This window comes from Saccopteryx leptura, chromosome 4, assembly GCF_036850995.1.
Source record: "Saccopteryx leptura isolate mSacLep1 chromosome 4, mSacLep1_pri_phased_curated, whole genome shotgun sequence".
In the NCBI taxonomy this organism is placed as follows: domain Eukaryota; kingdom Metazoa; phylum Chordata; class Mammalia; order Chiroptera; family Emballonuridae; genus Saccopteryx; species Saccopteryx leptura.
Genome location: NC_089506.1, coordinates 217,635,863 through 217,649,517, shown reverse-complemented (window position 1 = coordinate 217,649,517; position 13,655 = coordinate 217,635,863). Strand labels below are relative to the sequence as shown.

Sequence of the window (13,655 nt, the reverse complement as noted above, 5' to 3'; positions counted from 1 at the left end):
GGGTTTTCAGCTCTTGTCAGGGTACACAAGGAAGATAAACAGAGCCAAAGAGGACACACACCTTCATCATCCAGCTGGGAAACGGGAGGTGGAGGACTCGAGGCCGCTGAGGAGGAGCCGCGACAAGGGGAGGAGCCGGCTTTGCTGGGGGCGAGTGGCTGGTTGAGGCTCTGAGACAGTAGGTCTGAGTACTTTTCAGTTTGCCCCACAATGAAGTCCAGGTGCAGGTCGAGAGCTTTCTTGCGCTTTTCCTCCAGCCGGGACTGTTGCTTGAATTGTACCACCTGCCACAAGCATGACATAAATGGTTAATAGATAATCTTTAACTCATGTATTCTTTCACTCAACATTTAGGGATGCCTCTTCAATGACAGGCCCTGGACTGGCTTTTTAGGAGAAAGAACTAAGTGACCTTAAGGGTGCCTCAGAGGAAAACTAAAGGGAGTATAGGGGAGACAAAACCAGCTCAGCTTCAGGCAACCAAGAAAAATCTGCGAAGGTATCTAGAGCTAAATCTTAAAGCCTAAGTAGCTCTTCCCTAAGAGGAAATGAGGAGAAAGGCGTTCCCAGCAGCAGAAAGAGTATTAATGGCCAGGGATGTGCAAAAGAAAGATGACTTCAAAGTGGAAAGGAGAAGAAAAGGAACTGGCAGGGCCAAGTACTGCTTGAGAAACAATGACAAATCATGTGAACAACTTATAAAATGAGAACTTTGATGGTATTTAAGCAGGTAACTGACACAGAAAAAGCATGCTGAATGCCCTGCAAAGGACAGATGGCCTAGAAGAGTCACTAAGTCCTATTAATCCCTAATCCAATTAAAAAATGGGAAGAGCACTGGCCAGGTGGTTCAGTTGATTGGATCATCATCCCAATAAGCCAAGGTTGCAGGTTTGATTCTTGTTCAGGGCACACACAAGAATCAACCAATTAATGCATAAACAAGTGAAACAACAAATCAATGTTTCTCTCTCCTACCCCCCTCTCTAGAATCAATTTTTTAAATGTGGTGGACACATGATAAAAAAAAAGATCAGAGAACCTGATTAGACATTTATCCAAAGAGGACATAAAGATAGCCACTAGTCATCAGAGCAGTGCAAATTAAAACCACAATGAGATTATCACCTCACACCTGTCAGAATGGCTATCATCAATAAGTCAACGCCCTGGCTGGTTGGCTCAGTGGTAGAGCATCGGCCTGGTGTGCAGGAGTCCCGGGTTCGATTCCCGGCCAGGGCACACAGGAGAAGCGCCCATCTGCTTCTCCACCCCTCCCCCTCTCCTTCCTCTCTGTCTCTCTCTTCCCCTCCCGCAGCCAAGGCTCCATTGGAGCCAAGTTGGCCCGGGTGCTGAGGACGGCCCCATGACCTCCACCTCAGGCGCTAGAATGGCTCTGGTTGCAACAGAGCGACGCCCCAGATGGGCAGAGCATCTCCCCATGGTGGGCGTGCTGGGTGGATCCTGGTCGGGCGCATGCAGGAGTCTGTCTGACTGCCTCCCATTTCCATCATCGGAAAAATACAAAAAAAAAAAAAAAAGTCAACAAACAGTAAGTACTGATGTGGATGCTAAGAAAAAAGAACCTTTCTGCACTGTTAGTGAGATTGCAAAATGGTGCATCCACTAAGAAAACTATGTGGATTCCTCAAAAAATTAAAAACCCTTGGCCGATGGGTCAGTTGGTTAGAGCATCATCTCAAAACGCAGAGGTTGCTGGTTCAATCCCTGATCAGTGCACGTACAGGAACAGCTTGATGTTCCTGTCTCTCCCCCCTCCCTTTGTCTCATTCAAATCAATAAAAATCACAAAATTAATGGCATATAACTCAGGAATTTCACTTCTGGGTATATATCTGAAGAAATCCAAAATACTAATTTGAATAGATATCTGCATCTCTATGTTCACTGCATTACTTACAAAGGCCAAGATACACACCAACCCAAATGTCCACTGATTGACAAATGGATAAAAAGAGATGTGGCCCATACATACAATGTAATATTACTCAACTGGAAAAAAGAATGAATCTTGCCATTTGCAATAGCATGGACACAGAGGGGTTTTTTTTGTGTTTGTTTTTAAAGATTTCATTCATTGATTTTACAGAGAGAGGGGAGGGTGGGGGGACCAGAAATAGTTGCTTTACTCTAGTTGTTCACCGGCAGCTTGTCATATGTGCCATGACCGGGAAAGCCCAGGGTTTTGAACCAGCGATCTCAGGGTTCCAGATCGGTTCTCCATCCACTGCGCCACCACAGGCCAGGCAACACAGGGGATTATGCTAAGTGAATTAAGTGAGACAGAGAAAGACAAATAGCTTATGATTTCACTTATATGTGGAATCTGAAAAAACAAAACTGCAAGCAAACAAAACAGAAACAGACTCACAGATACAGAGAACTGAGTTGCCAGAAGGGAGGAGGTTAGGGGAGCTGGGTGTTAAAGGTGAAAGGATTAGGAAGTACAAATTGGCAGTTACAAAACAGTCACAGGGATGTAAAGCACAGCATAGAAACTATGGACAATAACGTTGTAGTATCTATGTATGGTGTCAAGAGGGTGCTGGACTTATCAAGGTATCACTTCATAAGTTATATGGATGTCTGACCACTATGTTCTATACCTGAAACTAATAATATAATATTGAATGTCAACTGTAATTAAAAAATAAAAATTTGCCCTTGTCGGGTGGCTCAGTTAGAACATCATCATAATATCCTAAGGTTGCAAGTTCTATTCCCAGATAGGGCACATACAGGAACAGGTCGATGTTTGTCTTTTTCTCTCATTTCCTCTCTCTACAATCAATAAATAAATTTTAAAAATAAATAGTTCAAACTATCCACAAAGGCAGGGTTCATTTTCCACTGTACTTCTTTCATCTTCACAGCACTTGCTGCAAGGAAGGTCCAATGCACAATAGAAATGTCATTAAAGTTGCTTGAAATAATATTCACTCTCACAAAGTGTTTTTTTTTTTTGTATTTTTTCTGAAGTTGGAAACGGGGAGGCAGTCAGACAGACTCCCCCGCATGCGCCTGACCGGGATCCACCCGGCATGCCCACCAGGGGGCGATGCTCAGCCCATCTGGGGCGTTGCTCTATTGCAACCAGGGCCATTCTAGCGCCTGAGGCAGAGGCCATGGACCATCCTCAGCGCCTGGGCCAACTTTGCTCCAATGGAGCCTTGGCTGCCGGAGGGGAAGTAAGAGACAGAGAGGAAGGAGAAGGCCATTCTAGCACCTGAGGCAGAGGCCATGGAGCCATCCTCAGCGCCTGGGCCAACTTTGCTCCAATGGAGCCTTGGCTGCGGGAGGGGAAGTGAGAGGAAGGAGAGGGGGAGGGGTGGAGAAGCAGATGGGCGCTTTTCCTGTGTGCCCTGGCCAGGAATCGAACCCGGGACTCCTGCACGCCAGGCCAACGCTCTACCACTGAGTCAACCAACCGGCCAGGGCTCACTCTCACAAAGTTTTGATCATCCCTGCTACCATGCTACCCACCAACCGAACCCAAGGCACCTACCTTTCCCAATCCCCTGCTGCCTACCTTCTCCACATTGCTCCAGAACTGCCTGACATCCTTGGCCATGGCGGCGGCAATTCGGCGCAGCTTGGCCTGCTCCTCCCTCCGGGCCCGTTCCTCTTTCTGCCGCTGCTCCTCATGGTGCCGGATCACCATCCGCACTACCTGTGGGAATGCGGAACCAGCATAAAAACACTCCAAGGCCAGAACCTTGTCCTCTCCCCAAGTCAAAAAGCAAAGAAAATAATCAAGACCAAGAAACCTGGCAAGTCAGCTTGCTTCCTGAGACTATGGACACTAACAATCATCCTACATTGTACTGGTTCCTTTCCTTCCAATCAACCCACCCAACAAAGAAGCAAACCGGAAAAATGGAAAGTAGGTCCCGCTGAAGACATACCCTACGGGCCACACCCCGTTTCCAACGGCGCTCCTGAGCGAAGTCAGCAGACAGCCACTGCATCTCCTCACACAGATAGTCCCAGTGGCCTTTGGGGCGGGGGGGCTCCGGCACCTTGGGCAGCCTCTTCAGGGACCAGAACCCCTCCTTCCGCAGCTCAGCAATCCGGGTCTCAATCTCTGCCTCCTATTGAGGGAGAGCCAGGTCAATCAAGTGACTGGATATATACTCCGTGTCGTGGCCATGGCTAAACTCCTGAGTACAGACTGTATATGCTATAGGGACCGGCGGAACTCAGTTTTGTGATTAAGTCCACAAATCAATCCTACAAATAAAGTAGGTATTATACTCTCTTCAGAGCAGTAAAAAAAAGATGAAGTTATGTGATTTACATGAGATCACATAGCCAGGAAGTATTAACAAACTGAGAATTAAAAATATGTCTAATGGCCCTGGCCGGTTGGCTCAGCGGTAGAGCGTCGGCCTGGCGTGCGGGGGACCCGGGTTCGATTCCCGACCAGGGCACATAGGAGAAGCGCCCATTTGCTTCTCCCCCCCCCCCTTCCTCTCTGTCTCTCTCTTCCCCTCCCGCAGCCAAGGCTCCATTGGAGCAAAGATGGCCCGGGCGCTGGGGATGGCTCCTTGACCTCTGCCCCAGGCGCTAGAGTGGCTCTGGTTGCGGCAGAGCGACGCCCCAGAGGGGCAGAGCATCACCCCCTGGTGGGCAGAGCGTCACCCCTGGTGAGCGTGCCGGGTGGGTGCCGGGTGGATCCCCGGTCGGGCGCATGCGGGAGTCTGTCTGTCTCCCCCCGTTTCCAGCTTCAGAAAAAAAAAAAATGCCTAATGACTCCAAACACCAAATTTCATGCTCTTTCCATTATTTCCCACAATCTCTACTCCCCATGAATATAAGCAAGCCTCAGGAAATTATATTCCAAGGCAACTATCCAGAGAAGAAAGGACCAAAAGTTTCTTTGACTCTGAATATGAATGAAGTTTTTTATCACTATAGAATCTACTTAAACAAGAGCATGTTCATATCTAGAAGTATGGTATAAAGCCCAATTTATATATATATTTTTTGTTTTTGGAAAACACTTGTTAGAAAAATGTACTCATTGGGTGAAAATACTAAAAAGTTAAAATACCAAAAGATTAATAGTGGTTACTATAACCAAAAAATAAGTTTCTACATTGATTATACAGCATAACACAAAAGTAAGTTGACAGTCATATAAAACAGAATTTATTCTTATATTTTTATTAGTTATATTATTTTCCACATGAACTGTAAGCTTACTTTTTCTCTACCCTGAATTTCATAAAAAATAAATAAATAAAAGCTTTTAAAATTTTTATTCAGCTCTGGCTAGTTGGCTCAGTGGATGGAGTGTCAGCCTGGTATGCAGACATCCCAGGATCAATATTCGGTTAGGGCACACTGGAAATGCGACCATCTGCTTCTGTTCCCCTCCCTCTCCCCCACCTCTCTCTCTTCCCCTTTGCAACCAGTGGCTCAGCTGGTTTGAGAATCAGCCCCCAGCGCTGAGGATAACTCGGCTGATTCAAACATTAGCGCCAAATGGGGGTAGCCAGGTGAGTACAAGTCCAGGCACATGTGAGAGTCTGTTAACCTCTCCTCCGCTCACTTAAAAACAAAAAAATCACTTAATAGAGGTGATTTCAAAACTTAAGACAACTGCCCTTGTGGGCCCTGGCCAGGTAGATCAGTTGGTTAGAGCACCATCCCTATAAGCCATGGTTAAGGGTTTGATCCCCAGTCAGGGCACACACAAAGAATCAACCAATGAATGCACAACTAAATGGAACAACAAATTGATGTTTTCCTCTGTCTCCCTTCCTCTCTCTAAAATCAACAAATAAAATTAAAAGACAACTGCCCTTATTCTTGTCCTCTCTACACAAAAACTAATCCAGAGGAAATAATAGCGAGATGAATCAGGGAACTAAAAATGGCCTGATGCTAAATATCAAGGACATGGCTCTCAAATTTGAGCATGCATCAGAATCACCAGAAGTCTTTTTTAAGACAAATTGCAGGGCCCTACCCTTTAGTTTTAAATAGGTAGATGGAAGGATACTTAGAATTTGCATTAAAAAAAAAAAAAAGATCTAATTTTTAAAAAAATTCTTGTTGTTTTGAGGAGAGTAGAAGGGGGGGGGGGAGAGACAGGAAAGAGGGAAAGTGAGGGAGAAGGAGAGAAAAACATATTTGTTGTTTCACCCATTCACTGGTTGATTCTTCTATGTACCCTGACCTGGGATCGAAACCACAACCATGGCATGTTGGGATGATGCTCTAACCCAATGGTCCCCAACCTTTTTTGGGCCACGGACCAGTTTAATGTCAGAAAATATTTTCATGGACCAGCCTTTAGGGTGGGACGGATAAATGCACAAATTAAAATTATGCAATCGGCGTAATAACTGTGGTATTTTTAAATATAATTGTCGAACTTACGAGACAAGCATCAAGAGTGAGTCTTAGACGGATTTAACAGAGGGAATCTGGTCATTTTTAAAAAATAAAACATCATTCAGACTTAAATATAAATAAAATGGAAATAATGCAAGTTATTTATTCTTTCTCTGCAGACCGCTACCGGTCCGCGGCCAGGGGGTTGGGGACCACTGCTCTAACTGACTGAGCTACTCTGCCAGGGCAGAATTTGCAATTCTAACTTGTTTCCAGGTGATGCTGATGCTACAGGCCCATGGACCACACTTACCACTGGATAAGAAAGAAGTAGAAACCAGTAAATCTTAAGAGCCTTACAACCTACCAAGCACTTCTAATTTTTAATATACTTATTGATTCTAGAGAGAAACAGAAACATCAATCTGTTTCTGTATGGGCCCTGACTGGGAATCGAACCCACAACCCCTGCATTTTGGGATGATGCTCTAACCAATTTAACTATCTGGCCAGGTAACAAAGCACTTTTATGTCTTTAATTTAAGCCTCCTAACAGCCTACAGACTATTACACCACCCTTATTTTACAGAAAAGGAAATGAGGCTTAGAGTGTGAGCAACTTGCTCAAGATCACGTATGTTAAGGCAGAACCTCTACACAACGAGAAATGTAAAATACCCATGGAATACAGAAGTCCAGGAAGAACATTCTCAAGAATCCTCACAAGCCTTCCCAATACCTACATGCTTGGCCTGCTCTGCAATCTCAGCATGGCTCTTCTCCCACTTTGGACCCTTGTTAGTCAGGTCAGCAGCCTGGAGTAAACTGAGCCCCTCCAGCGACACGGTGGCGCCATCTGGGGGCCCTGGAGGTCCATCTAGAGAGGAATCTTGAGCTATATGCTGGGGGGAGATGCCACCTGCCCCACTAGAGGCTGGAGAACTGGATGAGGCAGGGGACACAGGGTTGCTGCCTGTCATGCCGTCCGACACCATCTAGAAAATTGGAAAATGAAAGATAAAATAAATTCTTAGCATGGTACCAGGAGTTTAAAGTACATTATTTCACTCTATCATCACAAGGAAAAAAAAACCCCTAAAGTAAGGTATCAACCTCATTTCATAAACACAAACCTTTGGAGTAAATTTTAATAAAGTGTTTAACAGGGAAGATCCAACCTTATAGTAGAAGGGTGGCATGCAAGAGGAATTACAGCCTGACAGTATTAAAGAATACTACATAGTACTCTAACAGTTACAGTGTTCAGGCATACTACAGCATATGATTTCAAATTTCAATGAAGCTTTAAGAAGTTTTTTCCTCCTTTTCACAGCAACTATGGCAAATTTACTTATGCAAATAAATTTGAGCTAGCACCAAATGCCTCAAAGAACAAAAAACCAAAATAACCTAAACCTTTGACATTTTTTTGTAATTTGGAAATTAAATTACATGGGTGACACTGATCAATAATAGTACATAGGTTTTGGTTGGCCCGTGGTGGCTTGGTGGATAAAGCATTGACCTGGATGCTGAGGTTGCTGGTTCAAAGCTGTGGGCTTGCCTAGTCAAGGCATATACAACAAGCAATTAATGAACTAAAGTGAAGCAACTATAAGTTGATACTTCTCACTCCCTCTCTCCTCTTTCTCTTATCTCAGTAAAATCAATAAATAAAATCTTAGGGGGGAAAAAAAAAAGAGTACATAGGTTTCAGGTAAACATCTATTTAGCATCTGAACTATTGACTGCATTGTGTCACAACCTTTTTATATTCATTACCAGTCTTGGTAGTTTCCTTTACTAGGGAGGTATTAGGGAAAGAGTAGGGAAAAGGAGACAGTTTGGTCACTGTCCTCAAATATCCACCTATTATTTTAAAAGGTTCTGCAAAAGCAGTAAGAAGCAGAGAATAAAGCCCTACTTAAATGTGGATAGTAGTAAATTCATGAAATTCACCTCACCAAGCTTTTCAGTGTGCCATTATAATTCCTACTCAGCTAAACGACAAAAGACTACGTCACAAAATTTCCCAGCTGCTCAGGAAAATTACAAATATCAAATCCATAACCATCAAAGGCCTACTGCATGCCCAGCCTGTGGTGGCACAGTGGATAGAGTTGACCTGGAACACTGAAGTTACCAGTTTTGAAAGTCTAGGTTTGGCCCTGGCCGTTGGCTCAGCAGTAGAGCATCGGCCTGGCGTGTGGAAGTCCCAGGTTCAATTCCTTGCCAGGGCACACGGAAGTGCCCATCTACTTCTCCACTATTCCTCCTCTCCTTTCTCTCTATCTCTCTTTCCCTCCCACAGCCAAGGCTCCACTGGAGCAAATTTGGCCCGGGTGCTGAGGATGGCTCCATGGCTTCCACCTCAGGTGCTAGAATAGTTCTGGGAGCATCGTCCCCTGGTGGGCTTGCTGGGTGGATCCTGGTCGGGCGCATGCAGGAGTCTGTCTCTGCCTCCCAGCTTCTCACTTCAGATAAATACAAAAAAAAAAAAAAAGAAAAAGAAAAAAAAAAGAAACCCAAGGCTTGTCCAGTATCAAGGCACATAATTCAAGCAATCAATGAACATATAAAGTGAAGCAACTATGAGTTGATACTTCTCATTCCTTGCCCCCCCCTAAAATCAATAAATATTAAAAAAAAAAAAAAAAGTTACTTCACCTACAAAAAAAAAAAAGTCCTACTGTACACACACCTGGGTCTGTCTAGTGTAAAAAGCCATGATTGCCCCACTACTCCCTTATTTGGTATGAAAAAAAAAGGAGCGCTACACAAACACACAAACATGGAGCATCCATATGGCTTAACAGTTCTATGAGAAACGGAGCTGTTCACACAGTCTTAGAAGCACATTGTCCCAACCTTCATTTCCAACCTGGCCCAATTCAACTTCTTCAAGTAACAGGAGTTTCCACACTCTCAGACATCAATGCTACACTAATATCAAGTACAATATAAGTACTCAACAGGCTTAATAGTCCGCTCAAAGATTCGTGAAACTCAGTATCCAGGTAGCCAGAATCACAGAAATATGGCTAAGACCTGCCATGTATTTCTTCTGCCTCAGAGCCAGCAGCCAACACAGCAGGAGAGAAGAAACTTTCCCCACTTTCGAACCTGTGTCTGCAGGATTGGGAGCTGAGGGTGAGCAGGGGAGGGGCTGCTCTGCATGGTCCCACTCCCAGGCTCCTCTTTGGATGCCTGAAGAACGACTGGGTCGTTGTTACCACTGCTGCTGGCCGAGGGGCTGGCGTCCGGCTGCAGGGCATGCTGGGAGCCGGCCTCATTCTGGGCCACAGGCCACCGGGACCCGCCTTCCAGGGCCCGGGGCCCACTAGGGCGTCCCAGCCTCCGCTCAGGTCCACCGGCCTCTGGAGCACCTAAAGTAGCGTAAAAAGAAAAGAAATGGGATTTTAAAATATTAAAGAATCCTTTAAATAACCAAAAATAACATTAAAAAAGATAAGTGAATGGTGATTACAGCCTGTATTTCTTGAGCATCTACTATGTGTCAAATACTTTATACTTATTTGATGTATTCTTCACCCTCACATTTACCTTATAAACCAGGTACTTTTCATGTCATAATAAATGTCCACTTAGTTCCTTCTACATACCGAGGACAGAGCCATGCAGAAAAGATCCCTGACCTAAATGGAGCTTACATTTTAACATTTCCTCTATTTTACAAGGTAGGAAGAAACCAGGATACAGAGACCAAATGACCTGCATAAGATCATACAGTAAGGAAGTGGTAGGAGGACAACTAAACCTAAGTAGTCCTATAACAAAACCATGAAGGATGTGCTATTCTCTTTGGTAGTCAGGGTGATCACATCTTTCTCCATAACACCAGTTCTATTGTTGCAATGCTATCCTCAACCCAGATATATTAACCTACAATTTCTCTCATTAAACACCTCAAGCCTGACCAGACGGTGGCACAGTGGATACAGCGTCGACTGGGATGTGGAGGACTCAGGTTCGAGATCCCGAGGTCGCCAGCTTGAGCACGTGCTCATCTGGTTTGAGAAAAAGCCCACCAGCTTGAACCCAAGGTCGCTGGCTTGAGCAAGGGGTTACTCGGTCTGCTGAAGGTCCGCGGTCAAGGCACATATGAGAAAGTAATCAATGAACAACTAAGGTGTCACAACGAGCAACAAAAAACTAATGATTGATGCTTCTCATCTCTCCATTCCTCCTCTCTCTGTCTCTGTAAAATAAACAACAAAAAAAAACCCCAAATACCTCAAGCTTCCCTCCCATTAGCATCAGTACACAAATAGTATCTGAACCCTCACCTGTGTGAGCTGAGACCACACCCCCTGTGAGAGTCTGTACTTCCACGGTGCCGCCGTACTGAGGGGAATCACAACTGAAACAAATGGAGGGGAAGAAAACAGCAGTGAGACAATTCACATTTACCAACATCCGTAAAAACCTTCTTTACACCAGCTTTGAGGCTTTTAAATGTTCCCAAATCAGTTCAAAGGCTGGAAAAAAAAGTTACAGTAGGAAGAAAAGCTCACATTTCAGAAAAATAAATGCAATCAAGAAACTGGACAGTAGAAAGAGCACGGAACTAAAAAAATAAAAAGTTTATAAAGCCTAACTGTAAGTTTCCAACAACTGAATGGAGAATAACAAAGAAAAAAAAAACTGTCACATCTAGCTCCAAAACGTGCTGGCTGCCTGGCAACCTGTTCTGCCAGTGCGGGCAGAGCAGTCGCAGAACCTACCCTTGCTCAGGGCAGGGCCCCCTGGCTCCCATACCTGCACCAGGAGACACTTCCCGAAACACAAGAACTACAGCGGGAAACAGGAGAGAGACGATCCGACGTGAGGAAGGCCGCCCTGAGAACCATGGCCCGGAAACGGCAGGGTAAACCCACACAAGGCCCGGAAGTGTTTCCCCCGTGTTGAAGGAAATTCCTTCACCACGGTTCTGCCTTTGACTCACTCCCTCCTCCACCGCAGATTCAAGGACCCAAGCTAACTGCAATCCAAGATGCTTGAACTCTTAACCCAAGGCATCATGACCGCCTCTCACCCCTCCCAATACTCTGACCCAGCATGACCCCTGACCTCTGCCCCAAGTTGCCACTAGCCCTAAGGTAGCCCCGCCCCCTCCAAGACTCCCACCCCACCCAACGTGCGCGAGAGTGGGGGAGGGGCCCGCGCGTGCGCGGCTGGAGGCGGAGTGAGTCGGCTGCGCGCATCGCCCGGGGGCTCCCGCCAGAACCCAAACCCACACACATAAGGGTCGCGGGGTTGGGCAGCCTCTCATCCCTGCCCGTCAGGAAGCCCCCCCACTACTAGACCGCGAAAGGCTGAGATAAGGAAGGGTTCGAGCTGCCAGTTCCTGGTCCCTCACTGGATATGGTGGGCACACGCCCCGACTCCTCGTCCCACACCCCCTTCCTTTTCCCGCGCGCCCGAGGGGGGCCGAGGTTGGTGGGCGGGCAGGAGCACACCTGGGTCCGTCCTCTCCGGGCTCGCTCGCTCGCTCAGGCACGCGTGCGCAGACGGGCGGGAAAGGAGAGGAGGCGCGCCCAGGCCCAGTGCTGGCCGGCCTGGCCCCCCTTCAGTCTGTTTCTCTATGGGCGCGCGCCGACAGCCTCGCGTACCGGACTCGGGGCCCCAGCCGGAGGTGCGCGCGCAGCCGCCCGGGAAGGAGGGAGGGAAGGCGGTGGCGGAAAGATGCGCGCGCAGTCACCTGTCAGGGGAGGGGGGACTGTGGGACATCCGCCATCTTGTCTCCCTCTCCTTACCTGCGTCCTCGGGGGCGTACGCACCACCCCCCCTCCCGCGGAAAAGGAGGGGGGAGGGCCCCCTCTTGGCCGCCGCCTTCACGGCTTTTAAATTCCCCTGGGGCCCGCAGCTACTGCCACCACCTTGCTTCCACTACCTCCTCTCACGCCACAGAAGTGCGGGCGGTAGGTGGGGAAAATAAGACAGTAGTCCCAGCGATCCGCCGCCGCCGCCGCCGCCGCTTCCGAGGCCTCACCAAAATGGCCGCCGCCGTCTCGGCCGCCACCACCAGCACCAGCACCAGCACCACAACTATCGCTATCGTCGGCGCGGCCCGTCCTCTCGCGAGACAGTAACTGGTGGTTGAGAATGCGGAGATGCTCGCGTGCTAGCGTAGGGCGCTGTCGGGAGCGCAAGGCAGGCTGGGAGATGTAGTCCACCTGTAGGTTCCGCGCTTGCCCGAAGACAGAACGTCTTTACTTTCCAGCACGGAAACTGAAACGGGGCTGCATTGCGTCCGCCAAGTCGGACTAGTTCCCCCCCTTTTTGAGAGGATACCCAAAAAACTGAAGCAATGTGTTAGGTACTTTTAGCCAGTCTGCAGTGGAGCATGGGCCTCTGGATCCCCACTGCAGTCCACTTACCCCAGAGCTGCTTCGTTTTACAGAAGGGTGGTATTACGAATAGCTCCCAAGCACTTGTGCCGTCTGTTCGCCAACTTCTAGGTTAAGAACCAGTTTTATAATCGATACCCCTAGCTCCGGAATAGAATAATAACAGTTACTTTCTTCTGAGGCCACTTTGTGTGCTGATTATCTCTAATGAATTGAGGCTCATAGATTAACCAGTGACGGAACACAAAGCCAAGATTCACAGCCAAGCAGTCTAAGTCACAAGGATGATCACATTCTCACAAATTGTAACACCCAAAGCCCAAAGAAGGAGCCAGTTTAGCAAGCCCTGATAAAGCTCTCACCCCTTCATCCACTTAGGTTAGCTCTTCCCTATTCTACTCAAATGTTAATCATTCTTTGTCATTGACTTAAAGTCCTATTTTTCTTACAACAAAAACCAGGTGTTAAAAACTCAAAGACCTGCCTGACCCGGCGGTGGCGCAGTGGATAGAGCGTCAAACTGGGATGCCGAGGACTCAGGTTCGAGACCCCGAGGTCGCCAGCTTGAACGTGGGCTCATCTGGTTTGAGTAAAAAGCTCACCAGCATGGACCCAGGGTCGATGCCTCAAGCAAGGAGTTACTCAGTCTGCTGAAGGCCCGCAGTCAAGGCATATATGAGAAAGCAATCAATGAACAACTAAGGTGTTGCAATGCGCAACAAAAAACTAATGATTGATGCTTCTCATCTCTCCATTCCTGTCTGTCTGTCCCTGTCTATCCCTCTCTCTGACTCTCTCTCTGTCTCTGTAAAAAAACAACAAAAACTCAAAAGACCTAAAAGGGCCAGGAAGTAATATAAATACAAAGAGAAGCAAGTGAGGAATGTAAACAACAGACCATATTTTCTGTCCTAAAGGAAC

General features: G+C 47.0%; 1 protein-coding gene across 1 annotated transcript in view; it reads right to left on the bottom strand.

The window, feature by feature from the left end:
* The window catches only part of SRCAP (Snf2 related CREBBP activator protein), a 42,968-nt gene extending 31,550 nt beyond the window's left edge, over positions 1 to 11,418 (bottom strand). The window contains 7 exon segments of the mRNA XM_066383298.1: positions 62 to 284; positions 3,551 to 3,691; positions 3,927 to 4,112; positions 7,107 to 7,358; positions 9,487 to 9,749; positions 10,671 to 10,744; positions 11,143 to 11,418. Of these exon segments, the coding sequence (XP_066239395.1) occupies positions 62 to 284; positions 3,551 to 3,691; positions 3,927 to 4,112; positions 7,107 to 7,358; positions 9,487 to 9,749; positions 10,671 to 10,744; positions 11,143 to 11,234 (1,231 nt within the window). The 5' untranslated portion in view covers positions 11,235 to 11,418.
* Between the last annotated feature and the right edge of the window lie 2,237 nt (positions 11,419 to 13,655).